General features: G+C 31.6%; 1 protein-coding gene across 1 annotated transcript; it reads right to left on the reverse strand.

Moving 5' to 3' along the window:
* Positions 1 to 233: 233 nt before the first annotated feature.
* On the reverse strand, positions 234 to 1,166 carry LOC106547074 (olfactory receptor 14A16-like). The gene has a single exon (XM_014064110.2). The coding sequence runs from the start codon at positions 1,164 to 1,166 to the stop codon at positions 234 to 236; it is 933 nt and encodes a 310-aa protein (XP_013919585.2).
* Between the last annotated feature and the right edge of the window lie 11,552 nt (positions 1,167 to 12,718).

The raw sequence follows: 12,718 nt of genomic DNA on the forward strand, positions 1-12,718 counted from the left end.
TACATATATTAAAGATTCAGATTAATTCCTGATACATTTTCCTGCTGCAATCACACAGGACTGAAATAACTTTCAATTTGCAAATTCAATTTTGTTTTTAGTTTCCAAATTAAATGACTTTGAAGAAAAATATAAAATAAATCATCACATTAAACAAGAATTGGCAAAAATATGGAGAATTCCTTTACTTGGCAATAAATAGTGCCTCCAACATATTAAACAGAAAAATGACATTATTTCTTTTCTGAAGAAGGCTTGAGACCTAGTAGTTTTACTAAGGCCAGTCCAATGTCTTTGTTTCTCAAACCATAAATTATTGGGTTCAGTAGGGGAGGCATTAAAGAATATATAATTGTAAATAATAAATTCAGATGTGACTCAATGTTAGAGTTGGGCTTCAAATAAGCAAACATTGTAGTTGACACAAATACGGAAAATACAATGAGGTGTGGAAGACAAGTTGAGAGCACTTTTTTCCTCCCATGAACTGACGGAATTCTCAATACTATAATCAAAATCTTTGTATAAGAGAGAATGACAAAAGTAAAGCAAGCTAAAGCTAAACTGCAACTTAATAAAATAATTAAAATTTCATGAAAATACCAGTCTGAGCAGGAGAGGGTAAGCAAATGTGGTATTTCACAGAAAAATTGATTGACAACATTAGAGCAGAAAAAGTTTGCAAATGTGCCTGCAGTGTGTACTAATCCATAAAAAAACCCACTTATCCATGTGCTAGCAATGATTTGTTTGCAGACTGTCCTGCTCATTACCATCTCATAATGTAAAGGTTTGCAAATGGCAATATAGCGATCATATGCCATGACTGTGAGAAGAGAAAAATCAGACCCCATGAAAAAGATAAGGAAAAAAACCTGAGCAACACATCCAGAATAAGAAATGTATCTAGTATTTTTGAGAGAATTGATCATAGATTTGGGAATAATGACTGAAACTTGACCAATGTCTTGTATGGCCAAGTTCATCAGAAAGAAGTACATGGGGCGATGTAGGTGACTGTCAAAAATTACTGCAGAGATTATGAGAATATTTGCTATAACTATTCCCAAGTATAGTATCAGGAACATAACAAAATGCAATATCTGAAATTCTGAATTTGTTGTAAATTCAAGAAGGAGAAATCCAAAGACTGTTTGATTGCTCATTGCTTCATGAGATATTTTCTGTCCCTGGGAAGAAACAAAATGAAACTTTTTGAAATATAATTTTAACTATGACTATAATTTGAATTACATTAGTTTTGGGGAGTTTAAAAAATAATTTATACTATGTTCAAACTTCCTTAGCTTTTCAATGTCAAAGTCAAGTTATTCTAATACTTATAAAAGAGAATAAAAGAAACAAAAGTATTTTTATTGAGTCACTCTGTGGAGCATCTAGGGTAATATGGTTGCTCTTGATCAGAAATCCTTTCCTGGACTTGAAATTAGAGTATTTTCTATTACTTGAATAATTAAATTGTAATTTTGCCTACCATGATACTTTGATAAATCAAGTCTAAGAGTGTTTGGATTATTGGTAATGTTCATGAAATAAATTGTTATAACTATTGCTTTTTAAAGGTAAATGGCTTCATGTATTATTAAATATTGTGAAAAAGGTCAATACATTTGAGATGTAGTGGGAAAGAGCTGTTCTTTGTTCACACGCCCTTTTCAATATTTCAATATCCACAAACTAGAAGAAGGGACACTGAAACTAGAATTGTTCAATTCCAGTGTTGTGGCAGCCCCTTTATTTGTCTTTAATTTCCTTATTTATTGCATTTGCTTGGAGCCCATCTTTCCACAAGGTTTCTCTTATTATAATAAAGTATTAATTATTCTTTTTTAATGTAGGTTTTTTGGAAGCATTGGTTAAAATTATGATTAATTGGATTTAGATATGATATTAGATCTCAAATATGGTGATGTATCATGTAAACCAGATTAATTTATATATTATTGGATTTAATGACATTTAAATGATCCAATTAGTCTTGCAAAAAAAATGTGTAAGAATGACTTTGACAGAAATTTCTACCTCCAAAGATATATTTGTTTTAATTTCTTAAAGCTTGATTACTTTTATTATCTTGGTCTATTAATGAAAAATAACATTTTCATTTATCTGACTTTTTCAAATTTCTCACAGAAATTAGTAATCAAGCACCTACTTAATTTTGTATTTGAAGTATTTTCTAAATCATATCCCAGTATGTATTAGAGCAATTTGATATTAGAGCAGTCTGTGAGGTGTATCACTTTAAAAATATATCAGTAATGAATTATGATTAAATATATTTTGCAAACCTCTTATAAGGTAGCTAAATTTGTTTAAAATATGTCAGCTGCTTAAAAATAATCTGTTTGTCAATGGAAGAATTAAAAGTTTTCTTAAAGAAATAGTAATGATGCTGTTTCTATACTAATCACTATTACTACACTCATCAAAATGTTATACACATCAAACCAGGTGGAATTAGTATGGTAGGGATATTTTTCTAATAGATATATCATGATAATTCAAAACATGATGAAGAGATTATTTAATAAATCTGCAAAATACCTGTAGTATTTTAAGGATTTAAGAAATATTCCAGCGATATTATACAAGGAAAAGAAGAAATGTAGCAAGAGATTATTCCATACAAAAATATAGTATATCACTTACACATTAATTACAAGATGACACATGCATTTTTCCAGTAAAGTAAGAACAATGTATTTTTATCCATACTTTTCAAAGAGATGAAATATGTGCTGCAACATTTGACAGAAAATTATTACATCTTTGTAAATTTAATCTGAGTACTCCAAAAGTACATGACTATGGGAAACTAAATTATTTTCTGATTATAGTTCTATTATAATCCAACTAGAAGACTAAAGGACTGCAATTATTGATTTATAAATCAATAATAGTATTTGTATTCCAGATCCTACTTTAAATCCTTTTAAGATATCTTATTGAAATTGAATTGTGCTCAATTAATTTCAGTACTATTGAAGAATGGTTCCAACTTACAAAGCAAGAAAATCATTTTAGCAATTATCAGTATAAATTCATGGTTATCAAAGATGAAACTCACCTCTCTGTGATCTCAAAGGAAGATGCACTATATCTACCATTCCGATAGATGCTATTTCTAACTTTCTGCAATGTGATGAGAGTAGTTCCTCAAGTTAACACATTGAGTATAGTATGCAATGTGAAGGTCTATGAGTTCATTTCCTCATAAAGGATTGGAATCTGCAGGAACAGCAACTATATATGTTGAAGAATCCCAAATAAGATGAAACCATTCATCTTCCATGATCATTATACAAAAAACTCCTCCTATTGTTTAAGCCCTCTAGAAATATACATTTCCCTTTGATAATACCCCAAAGGCAATATGTTTCAAAATGTTGGAACTGAAACTTCAAGAACTCATTTATAGATTTGGAAAGCAGTAGACTGTGAAAGGCTACTGCATTGTATAATTAATTCATATACAGCAGTAACTTCAAGCAAAGGACACTGATCCATTGCCCATGTATGCTGAAAGTTTTTTATTTTTCAAATAACCCATGTATCAAGGGAATTTTAAAAAGATGTAGCACAACATAAAATCATGACAGAGAAAAGAGTGAATGGAATAAAACCACCAAAGTAAACTATGCTGGGAAACTACCAATCAATCTGAATTGCAATACAGGATGGTCCCATAGATATGAACTATATGGACTGGATGAAATAACAGAACAAAAATAAGGACATAGGTATATGAGGATACTGATAGCAATGGAATATTCATAATATGATCAATTCTTCTATTATTATAAATAAATATAATTGTTAATGAAAAATCATGTAAAATTGCTATTCTGTTTGACATTCTGTGTTGGCTAGAGGCTACTTATAATACCGTAGTAACCTGTATACCTGTATCATCGCCACCGTCGTCCTCCTCCTCTTCCTCTTTTTCCTCCTCCTCCTCCTCCTCCTCCTCCTCCTCCTCCTCCTCCTCCTCCTCCTCCTCCTCATCATCATCATCATCATCATCATCATCATCCCTTTATTCATTATCTATCCATTGCAGGATGAAGGACTCTTCCACATGTTTCCAACCTATTCAGTCCTAAGCTTTCTTTTGCCAATTGCGCCTGTAAAACTTTTGATGTTATTGATCCATCTTGTTTTAGGTCTCCTTCATGGATGTTTTTTATCAAGTGGAATCTATTTTGTAACTGCCTTGGTCCACCTGCCATCATTTCTTTTTGCTATGTGACCAGACCATTTCCATTTCAACTTTTTTACTCTCTTGATGATATTGTATACTTTCATTTGTTCTCTAATCCATGAATAGGCCTTTCAAACTTCTATTATAATATCAAAAATGTGTCTTTCCATGACTTTTTGAATCACTTGTGAGGTTAGTGTTTCATTGGCATTTGTTAGAGCAGATACCACACACTGATTTCTTCAGGTATAGAGGGAGATTTTTCCTGAAAATTATGCTGTGCTTGGTGAATGTCTGCCAACTACGTTTAATATTCTGTTCAATTTCTTTTATTGTATCATCTTCCATTAAGATCTGTTGGCCAAGATATATGTAGTGGTCTATTATGTCTAATTCTTCTCCAGATATTTTTTTTCTTTAGTGAATATATTAAACATAATCTAGTTTTTTTCAGGTTTATTTTTAAACAAAATGGTCATCCTGCTTCATGCAGCTTTTGTATGTGTCTTTGTAGCTTTTCCAGGAGAAGAGAACAGCATCTGCAAATCTTAAGTGATTTAAATAGTTGCCATGGCTTTTTATATTGGACATAGTGGCCAGGCTTTTGGACATAGCGGCAGGGCTTTTGTATGCCCCGGTGCTGTGTCCGCCATAGAGATGGGACACCGCGGACATAGCAGCAGGGTGCCTTTTGCCTCTAGCGCTGGGACGGCAGGGCAGCTTTTGCCCGTTTTCAAGAAAGCTCTGCTGCCCTGGCGCTAGAATCAAAAGCCACCCTGCTGCTATATCCATGGCGGACATAGCTTTGGGGCGGCAGGGCGGCTTTTGCCTCCTTTCAGGAATGCTTTCTTGAAAGCGGGCAAAAGCTGCCCTGCTGCTATATCCAACATAGAGGTGTCCCGTCTCTATGTTGGACATAGTGCCAGGGCAGCAGGGCAACTTTTGCCCGCTTGCCTCACCAGCCATAAACCTCACCACATGTCACTGCTATCTATCTCCTGTGTGCCACAGTTTTTGTGCCTTTGAGGGAGAGGAGAGTCAATGGAAGCTCCTGGGCATTGTAATATTGCATGAGTTCAAGCATCTGTTCTTCTTTTGCAGAGACTGGGTGCCTGAACTCTGACAAGATCACAGACCCCAGAAACTTTAATTCTGGGCATGAAACATGTTTGTGGTGCCTTTCTTCTGCTCCCACCCCCACGTTCTTTCTGCCACCACCAGAACACTTTCACCCAGAAAAGTGAAAAGCCATGTGCTCCATTTTTAAGCACCCCTTTTGTGAAGAAACGAAGCTTCCAGCTCGTGTCGGTTCTGTGTCTGGGCAAAAAAGTGCTTAGGTGCCTATAGAATGCTTGGACATGGAGCAGTTGGATCCATTTCTAAGCATCCCATAGGTGCCCAAACACTTTTCACTGAATGGAGAACTGACACAGATTGGAAACTTCAATTCCTTGCAAAATGGGCACTTAAAAACAGAACTTCAATTGACTTTCCTCTCCCTCAAAGGCAGAGAAACCAGAAGGAGGAGCCAATTTCATGATGATACGGATGTGCAGTCTTGATGTTCTGAGACTGCTGCCAATACTTTTGCTGTAGATGGTCCAATCGGACCTAAACCTTCCCGTAGAGATGGTGAACAGGAAGAATACATCTTGCTGATCTCAGAGACACTGCAACGTCCCTGATCGATCCAAGAGAAGTTCTTTAAGCTGGCAACAAAACGTCCAGCCCCAGGCTCATGAAGTTGAAATGGCTCTGGAACAGAAGGGAAGCGGGAGAGGAAACTTTATTGTTTTAGAAAAGACTGCTCTTTTTTAAAAAAAAAGTTAAATTAAATCCAAAAGCAGAAGAAAATAAGTGGCAAGATTAACCTATATTGGATTGCTTTGGATACTCTGTTTAATTTTACTTTATGGATTGAAGTGCTTGCAACTTTTTTTTAAAGAGAACAGATCAGTTTTTCTTCTATTTTTTATTTTTATTTTTTAACCTATGGATTAAAGTCCTCTTTATTTCAACAAGGACTTTTATTACTTGCTTTTAATTCCATTTAAGAACTCTGTTTCTTTTAAGTTTCAAAAAACATTAGAGAGTGGGAAGCAATACTGTCATTTGGAGGCTGGAGGGTTGAGTTTTTGAAACAATGCACTTTCCCTTTTCCTTTTGATCTCACTGACTTTGTATCTTGAGGCTTGGCGACTTGTTTATAGAAAGTGATAAGGAGCAAGGGCATGAATTGTTTTTACAGGTGCATTTTGAGAGTCTTACTGGCAGTGGAAGAGAAAAAGAAACAGAACCTTCTTTGACTATACCCCTTGTCATTTCATTGTTTTTATTATAATTGTTATTTATTAATAAAAATTCATTTACTAATTATATCAGGTTTCCTCTCATCAAACCAACACATGTATGTACCTTGTTATCCTTATCAATTATTTATTTAACATATCACTCTAAAGATTACTAAATTTCTAATCACTAATCATATTGTAGAAGTGTGTCGATTGGTTACAAATAACTTTCATGAATCTCTTCAACAGTCATTACTTATAATTCAAATCACATTATATATTTTAAATCAAAAATCTTTATATATCTTACTATCAACATACCACACTTCTCATTTGACTGTGGTTGTTTTAACATCCTTTTGCATGAAATAGTTCAAAATTAAAAACACAACCACATAGTAGCATTTCATTAATTATTTCTAATTATTTCTAATATAATCCAATATAATTACCCCTTTATAGCATGTTCTAAGTAAAAATTAATAATGTTTGATAACAAGGTTTCTAATCCCCCTTTCCAAATCACTGTTTACAATTTATATCCCAATTCCTTTTATTAAATCAGTACATATATATATATATATATATATATATATATATATATATATATATATGTATGTATGTATGTATGTATGTATGTATGTATGTATGTATGTATGTATGTGTATATATATATATATATATATATATATATATATATATATATATATATATATATATATATATATATATATATATATATATATATATATATATTGTTCACTATATCTCTTGTCATTTCATTGTTATTGTTATAGTTATTATTTATTAACAGAAATTCATTTGCTAATTATATCAAATTTCCTGTCATCAAACCAACACATGTATGTACCTTATTATCAATTATTTACTTAATATAGCACTCGAGAGATTACTAAATTACTAATCACTAATTACTAAAATTAACTAATTTTTATTATCAACTTTCATATATTAGCCTGTATCCTTCTAGTAATAATACAGTCTTATTTCTTTTGTCATTTGTGGAATTGGTCTTCTATTTATTTTCTTAATAAAATTTTTATGGTCTTCTCTCCGCACCTTGTTGCTTATAGCATCACTTAAGTAATCTCAATGCCTTCCATCTGCTATTTTAATCAGCTTATCTTTGACTGTCAGTTGTGGTTCTGATAAGTTTTCTCTTCTTAAATTCATCGTTTTTTCTCTTTTTTCTTCTTCCATGCCTTGAAATCCAGGATAGAGTTCCTGTCGATCTAATTCCCTTTTCCATACACCCCTTTTCCCACTTTCAACCACAATCACTCCACTGGTAAAATAATCAGTTGCCTTATTTTTATAACCATTTTCCCCTACAATTTTTGGGATTCTGACCCCATCATTTTTTGCTGTTATAAACTCTAATTTACCATCTTCTTCTCAATTCTCTCTGTTATTTCTAATAAATTTTGAATTTCAGCCAGGATGTTTTGCAAAGTTAATGTTTCTTTTGAATATTGTGCCATTTTGGCAAGCTGGTAGATACTGCCACTCTGGCTTTCAAGGCTTTTTATATTAAATTAGCTTAAACGCACATTCATTTATGATCTTCAAAAAAGAAGGTTCTGTTTCTTTTTCTCTCCCACTGCCAGTAAGACTCACAAAGTGCACGGGAATAAACAATTTGTGTCCTTGCTTCTTATAACTTTCTATAAACAAGTTGCAAAGCCTCGAGATAAAAAGTCAATGAGATAAAAAGGAAAAGGAAAAGTGCATTTTTTCAAAAACTCAAGTCTCCAGCCTCCAAGTGGCAGTATTGCTTCCACTCTCTAATGTTATTTCAAAATTAAAAGAAACAAATAATTAACTTTTATATAACTAAATCATGTACATCTCCTGAAGCTAGGAAGTCTTATATGAGAGCTTCTATTACCTGAGTTTTGCAAAACAGAAAATATTGTTGACCAATGTCATATGGTAATCCTATATTTATTCTAAGTACACTGGGCAAAAAAGATTGTCAAACCTGAAGTTTTCATGGGGTTAGCCATTTTATTTAGCTCTCTATTATACTAATTTATTCCTTTTTCTTTCTCTTTACTACATAAAGGGTCTTTTTTTTTTTGACTCGCCACATTCTTAAGGTTGGGGGGAAGGAGTGAATAGATAGTGAGGATTGTTTTGGTTAGGTGACCTTCTTTTCTGTGGGAACAGAAGCTGCTCCTGCTGAGAATGGAGGTGGAGTTTGAAGACACTGGGCAATCTGGATTAAGTGTTTATTGGAGAATGTTATTTTTGAGGGATTTTTCTAACTTACAACATTATATGGTGTAATTGTGGTTTTTGTCAGATTTGGAATTACAACAGATTTTGCCAATTTTATGTCTACCTAAATAAAAGAAATTTGTTTTCAAAGATGGACTTTGCACATTTCTTTTTTGAATGGGTTTCATCACTTGGAAACCTGACAAAGATTTTGCTCTATAAACTTTTTTGGGTGTATATGGTAGTGCAATGGTTAGAATGAAGTATTCAGGCTTATTCTGCTGACTGCCAACTGCCAGCAGTTTGGCAGTTCGAATCCCACTGGCTCAAATTAACTCAGCTTTCCATCCTTGTGAGATAAAAGGAGGACCTACTTTGTTGGAGGCAATATGCTGACTTTGTAAACCACTTACTGTAAAGCACTGTGAAGTGGTATATAAATTGAAGTGCTATCGCTATTTTATAAGTTTTTAGATGCATTGTTGCAACCATGTTAGCCAATAACCTATCACATTTTATGTTATCTTTTTTAAAAACAATGGTAATTGTTAATGCTCTAATACCCGTTGACTATACTTAACACATAAAAAACATGAAAATGTGGAACTGCTGTGGCAGTTATGTAAGATAATCACATCACATTAAAAGGAAATGTTTCTTGGAAACGTATGTCTCACATAATGAAAATCTTCACCTTTCTTATTTTATCACTTTCACAATTTTTTTCACTAGTCCATGTTTTATGTGAAATAAAGACAAAAATAACTTTGTCAAGTCAGCAAGTAGTTAATTTAAAACTAAATTACTGGAGTTGTCATTTCCTTTTAAAGTAATGTGGGCTACATTTCTGAGCTCCATGTTAAGGACTCCATTTTTTTTACAATTACTGTTAACTGGTTAATGATCTTGGCTACTGTGTATATTTAACAAGTTTGGAAGTTTTCTTTTTATTGTTTTATTTGTTTTTACAGTTTTGGAATTGTGAGCCACCCAGAGTTGTTGAATGAAATGGGAATCTATAAAAATCAAATAAAGAAATAAATTGTTGATAAGAAAAACAAAATATCTAGATAATAGAAGAGAACGAATGAGAGAAAAATCACAAAATACAAAGAATTGCAAATAGAAGTAGAATGTCTGGCAGGAAAAAACAAAACAAAGTGCCAATAATAATAAGTGCTTGGGTGCAATCCCAAATTAAATGGAGCATCACTTGAACATAATCAGCATTGACAAGCTCACCATCAGTCTATTGACAAAGATTGCTTTAATTGGAATGGCTTACATCCTGTGACAATATCTTTAACATCATCAAATAACTATCCTATCTAGGTTTTGAGAAGTATTCAATATAAATGCCAAATGTAGTATAAATATATGGCTGACTCTGTGACCAACCATAAAAATAAAATTTTGAACATTTGAAGTACATTTTTTCATAAGTAGAGTATTATCTTAATTTAAACCTAAGAAAGGGATTTTACTAATGTTATAATTATAAATTATATAAATGCCAAATGTAGTATAAATATATGGCTGACTCTGTGACCAACCATAAAAATAAAATTTTGAACATTTGAAATACATTTTTCTACTTTTTATTTTAGAGTTAAATTTTGCTTTGTTTAAAATCCATTAGATTTGTGTCCTTTATAATGTCTATAGTTTAAAAAACAGTTTAAAATAGCATTTATCTGTTTTGTTCTTGTTATATTATTAAAAGGTAGAACTATTCATTAAAATCTGGACATTTTCCAGGACATTTTCAAAGCAGAGAACTAGCATACTGTGATTGTTTTCTTAACTCCTTAATGTTATCATGAAACCACACACAGAAATTAAAAAAGAAATTTTCATTTGAAAAGCAGGAATATTTTCTTAGACAATTATATTTCCTTACAGGATCTTATTTTAAACCTTGGTACAAATTGTTGATTTAAACAAACTAAACCTCTGTTGGATGAGTAGAAATTACCCAAGAGACGGGAGATATTAATAAATTCATTTCTTTTGTAACTTTTCTTGTCTGAGACATTTTAGCAACATTCTTTAAGATGGGATGAGTAGTTAATGCTGGGAATTGAAAGGTATCATGCATAAATAAAATCCTGCTTGGAACAGAAATATGTAAGCTTTCTGTAAATTTATTGAATAAACGGTAGAACTATTACTGGCTTCCTCAAAAAAGAAAAATAAACATTAGAATTCTAAATATATACTTAAGAATGTATTTATCTGTGTTATAATTCTCTCCCTTTGTGTATATGTTTAATATTTATAAATATGGGGAAATATCTAAAAGGTTTTTTTTTAAGTTTAAATCTTTATTTAGCATTAGAACTAACATGTCTGTCAGTTCTGTTAATTAATCAAGGTTATAAATATAATATCCATTGTGAACCAAGATTAATGTTATCATAATTTCTGTTTACACTGAAAATTATTCCCTTATTTATAAACATATAAGTAGGTTTATATGTTAGCACTTTATGTTGGGAGACCCCTGATTTTGGCTGTTGTACAAGTCCATTTCTGAAAATATAATTCAGGAATCTTCAAGTAAATATAACTGCTTGTTTGAATTTTGTTTATTCAAATGTGAAGTTAATTTTGGCACGGAGGTACAGTCCAACAACTGAATTTTCCATTCTTGGAGGTTGTTTATAAATTCATTATTCTGGTAAACTGCAAATATGGGTTTAGCTTGGGATTTATGGGTTTAGCTATGGGTTTAGCTCTTTTAAATGTATATTTTATTGGTCCTCAAATAAAATAAATAAGTAAATATTTGCTCTACTGAGTGAATAGTTGACATTATAACTAATTAACTAAACATTAATAGAATTTAATGAACTGATCATTGAAAATGAACCTGAATCAAATCCATTTCAAAATAGGAAATTGCATATTTAATTAAGCTTTTCATTTAAAAAAATATTAAATAAATTTTCATGTACTTTTAAAGAATTTTGCATGAATTAATCTGCCCCAGTTCTTACTACTATATGAGGATCTGTACTTCTACACTGTTTTTTAAACTCAAGCTTATTTATTGTTGCAATGATCCTTTGTAGGCTTCTGGTGGAGATCTTGTGAAAACAACCTGGTATAACCAAAAATCTTACCATTTATTCATTTTGAGTATTTGTCTGTTTATATTTATTTAATCAAGTTTATTTATTATGATGAGATGTGACATAGTATGAAAATGGTTTCAGCATGAAAAAATAACTTGTTGCTAATTTTAATTGGGATGTGAGTTGCTATTTGAGACTTTATATTGACTCCTGAAGTTTAATAACAACTCCAAAATTAAACTTGTGTGAAAATAACACAAGGTAGCTTTTTTAAAATGCTGCATTGTTTTTGGGGGACAACAAAGAAATGAATCCCAATCTTTCTAGTTCTTCCCAAAATGCATTTGCTTGGTATGGATAATTTAAAAACATTACTATCTATTTCTGAGACATTGTGATTCCCCTTATCTTAACCAAACTTCATAGCATTTTTTTTTTACAAAATACGTATTTAAAAAGCCACACATAAGTAGAGTATTATCTTAATTTAAACCTCAGAAAGGGATTTTACTAATGTTATAATTTATAGATATACAATGAAGTACACTATATCCATTGTTTTGGAGGGAAAAAAATCTTTTTTTTAAATAATAGAGAATGAAGACTCATAGCTACAAAGCAAATGGGTGGAAATATATCAGATAACAAGATGGGAAAAATTCTGAAAAAAATCATTGTTGAAATTTGCCAAAAACAACACCAAAAACTATCATCTGGCACTTCACCATTATTTCCCCTTATCTTTTCCTGAATATTTAAAGGAATAAAAATTAGCAAATCTATACAGATTAAATAAAAGTATAAATCAGATAATTAAAATTTTAGGATGATATTCAAATACAATAACTGTCCTTCTATTCTTTTTTCTAGAAATACCATGTGCC

The sequence above is a fragment of the Thamnophis sirtalis genome, unplaced genomic scaffold, assembly GCF_051295495.1.
Source record: "Thamnophis sirtalis isolate CommonGarterSnake01/CBP01778 unplaced genomic scaffold, rThaSir2_p1.2 scaffold_4, whole genome shotgun sequence".
In the NCBI taxonomy this organism is placed as follows: Eukaryota; Metazoa; Chordata; class Lepidosauria; order Squamata; family Natricidae; genus Thamnophis; species Thamnophis sirtalis.

Excerpts from the sequence above, each read along its gene's own strand:
- LOC106547074 (XM_014064110.2), bottom strand. The coding sequence starts at position 1,166 with ATGAGCAATCAAACAGTCTTTGGATTTCTCCTTCTTGAATTTACAACA.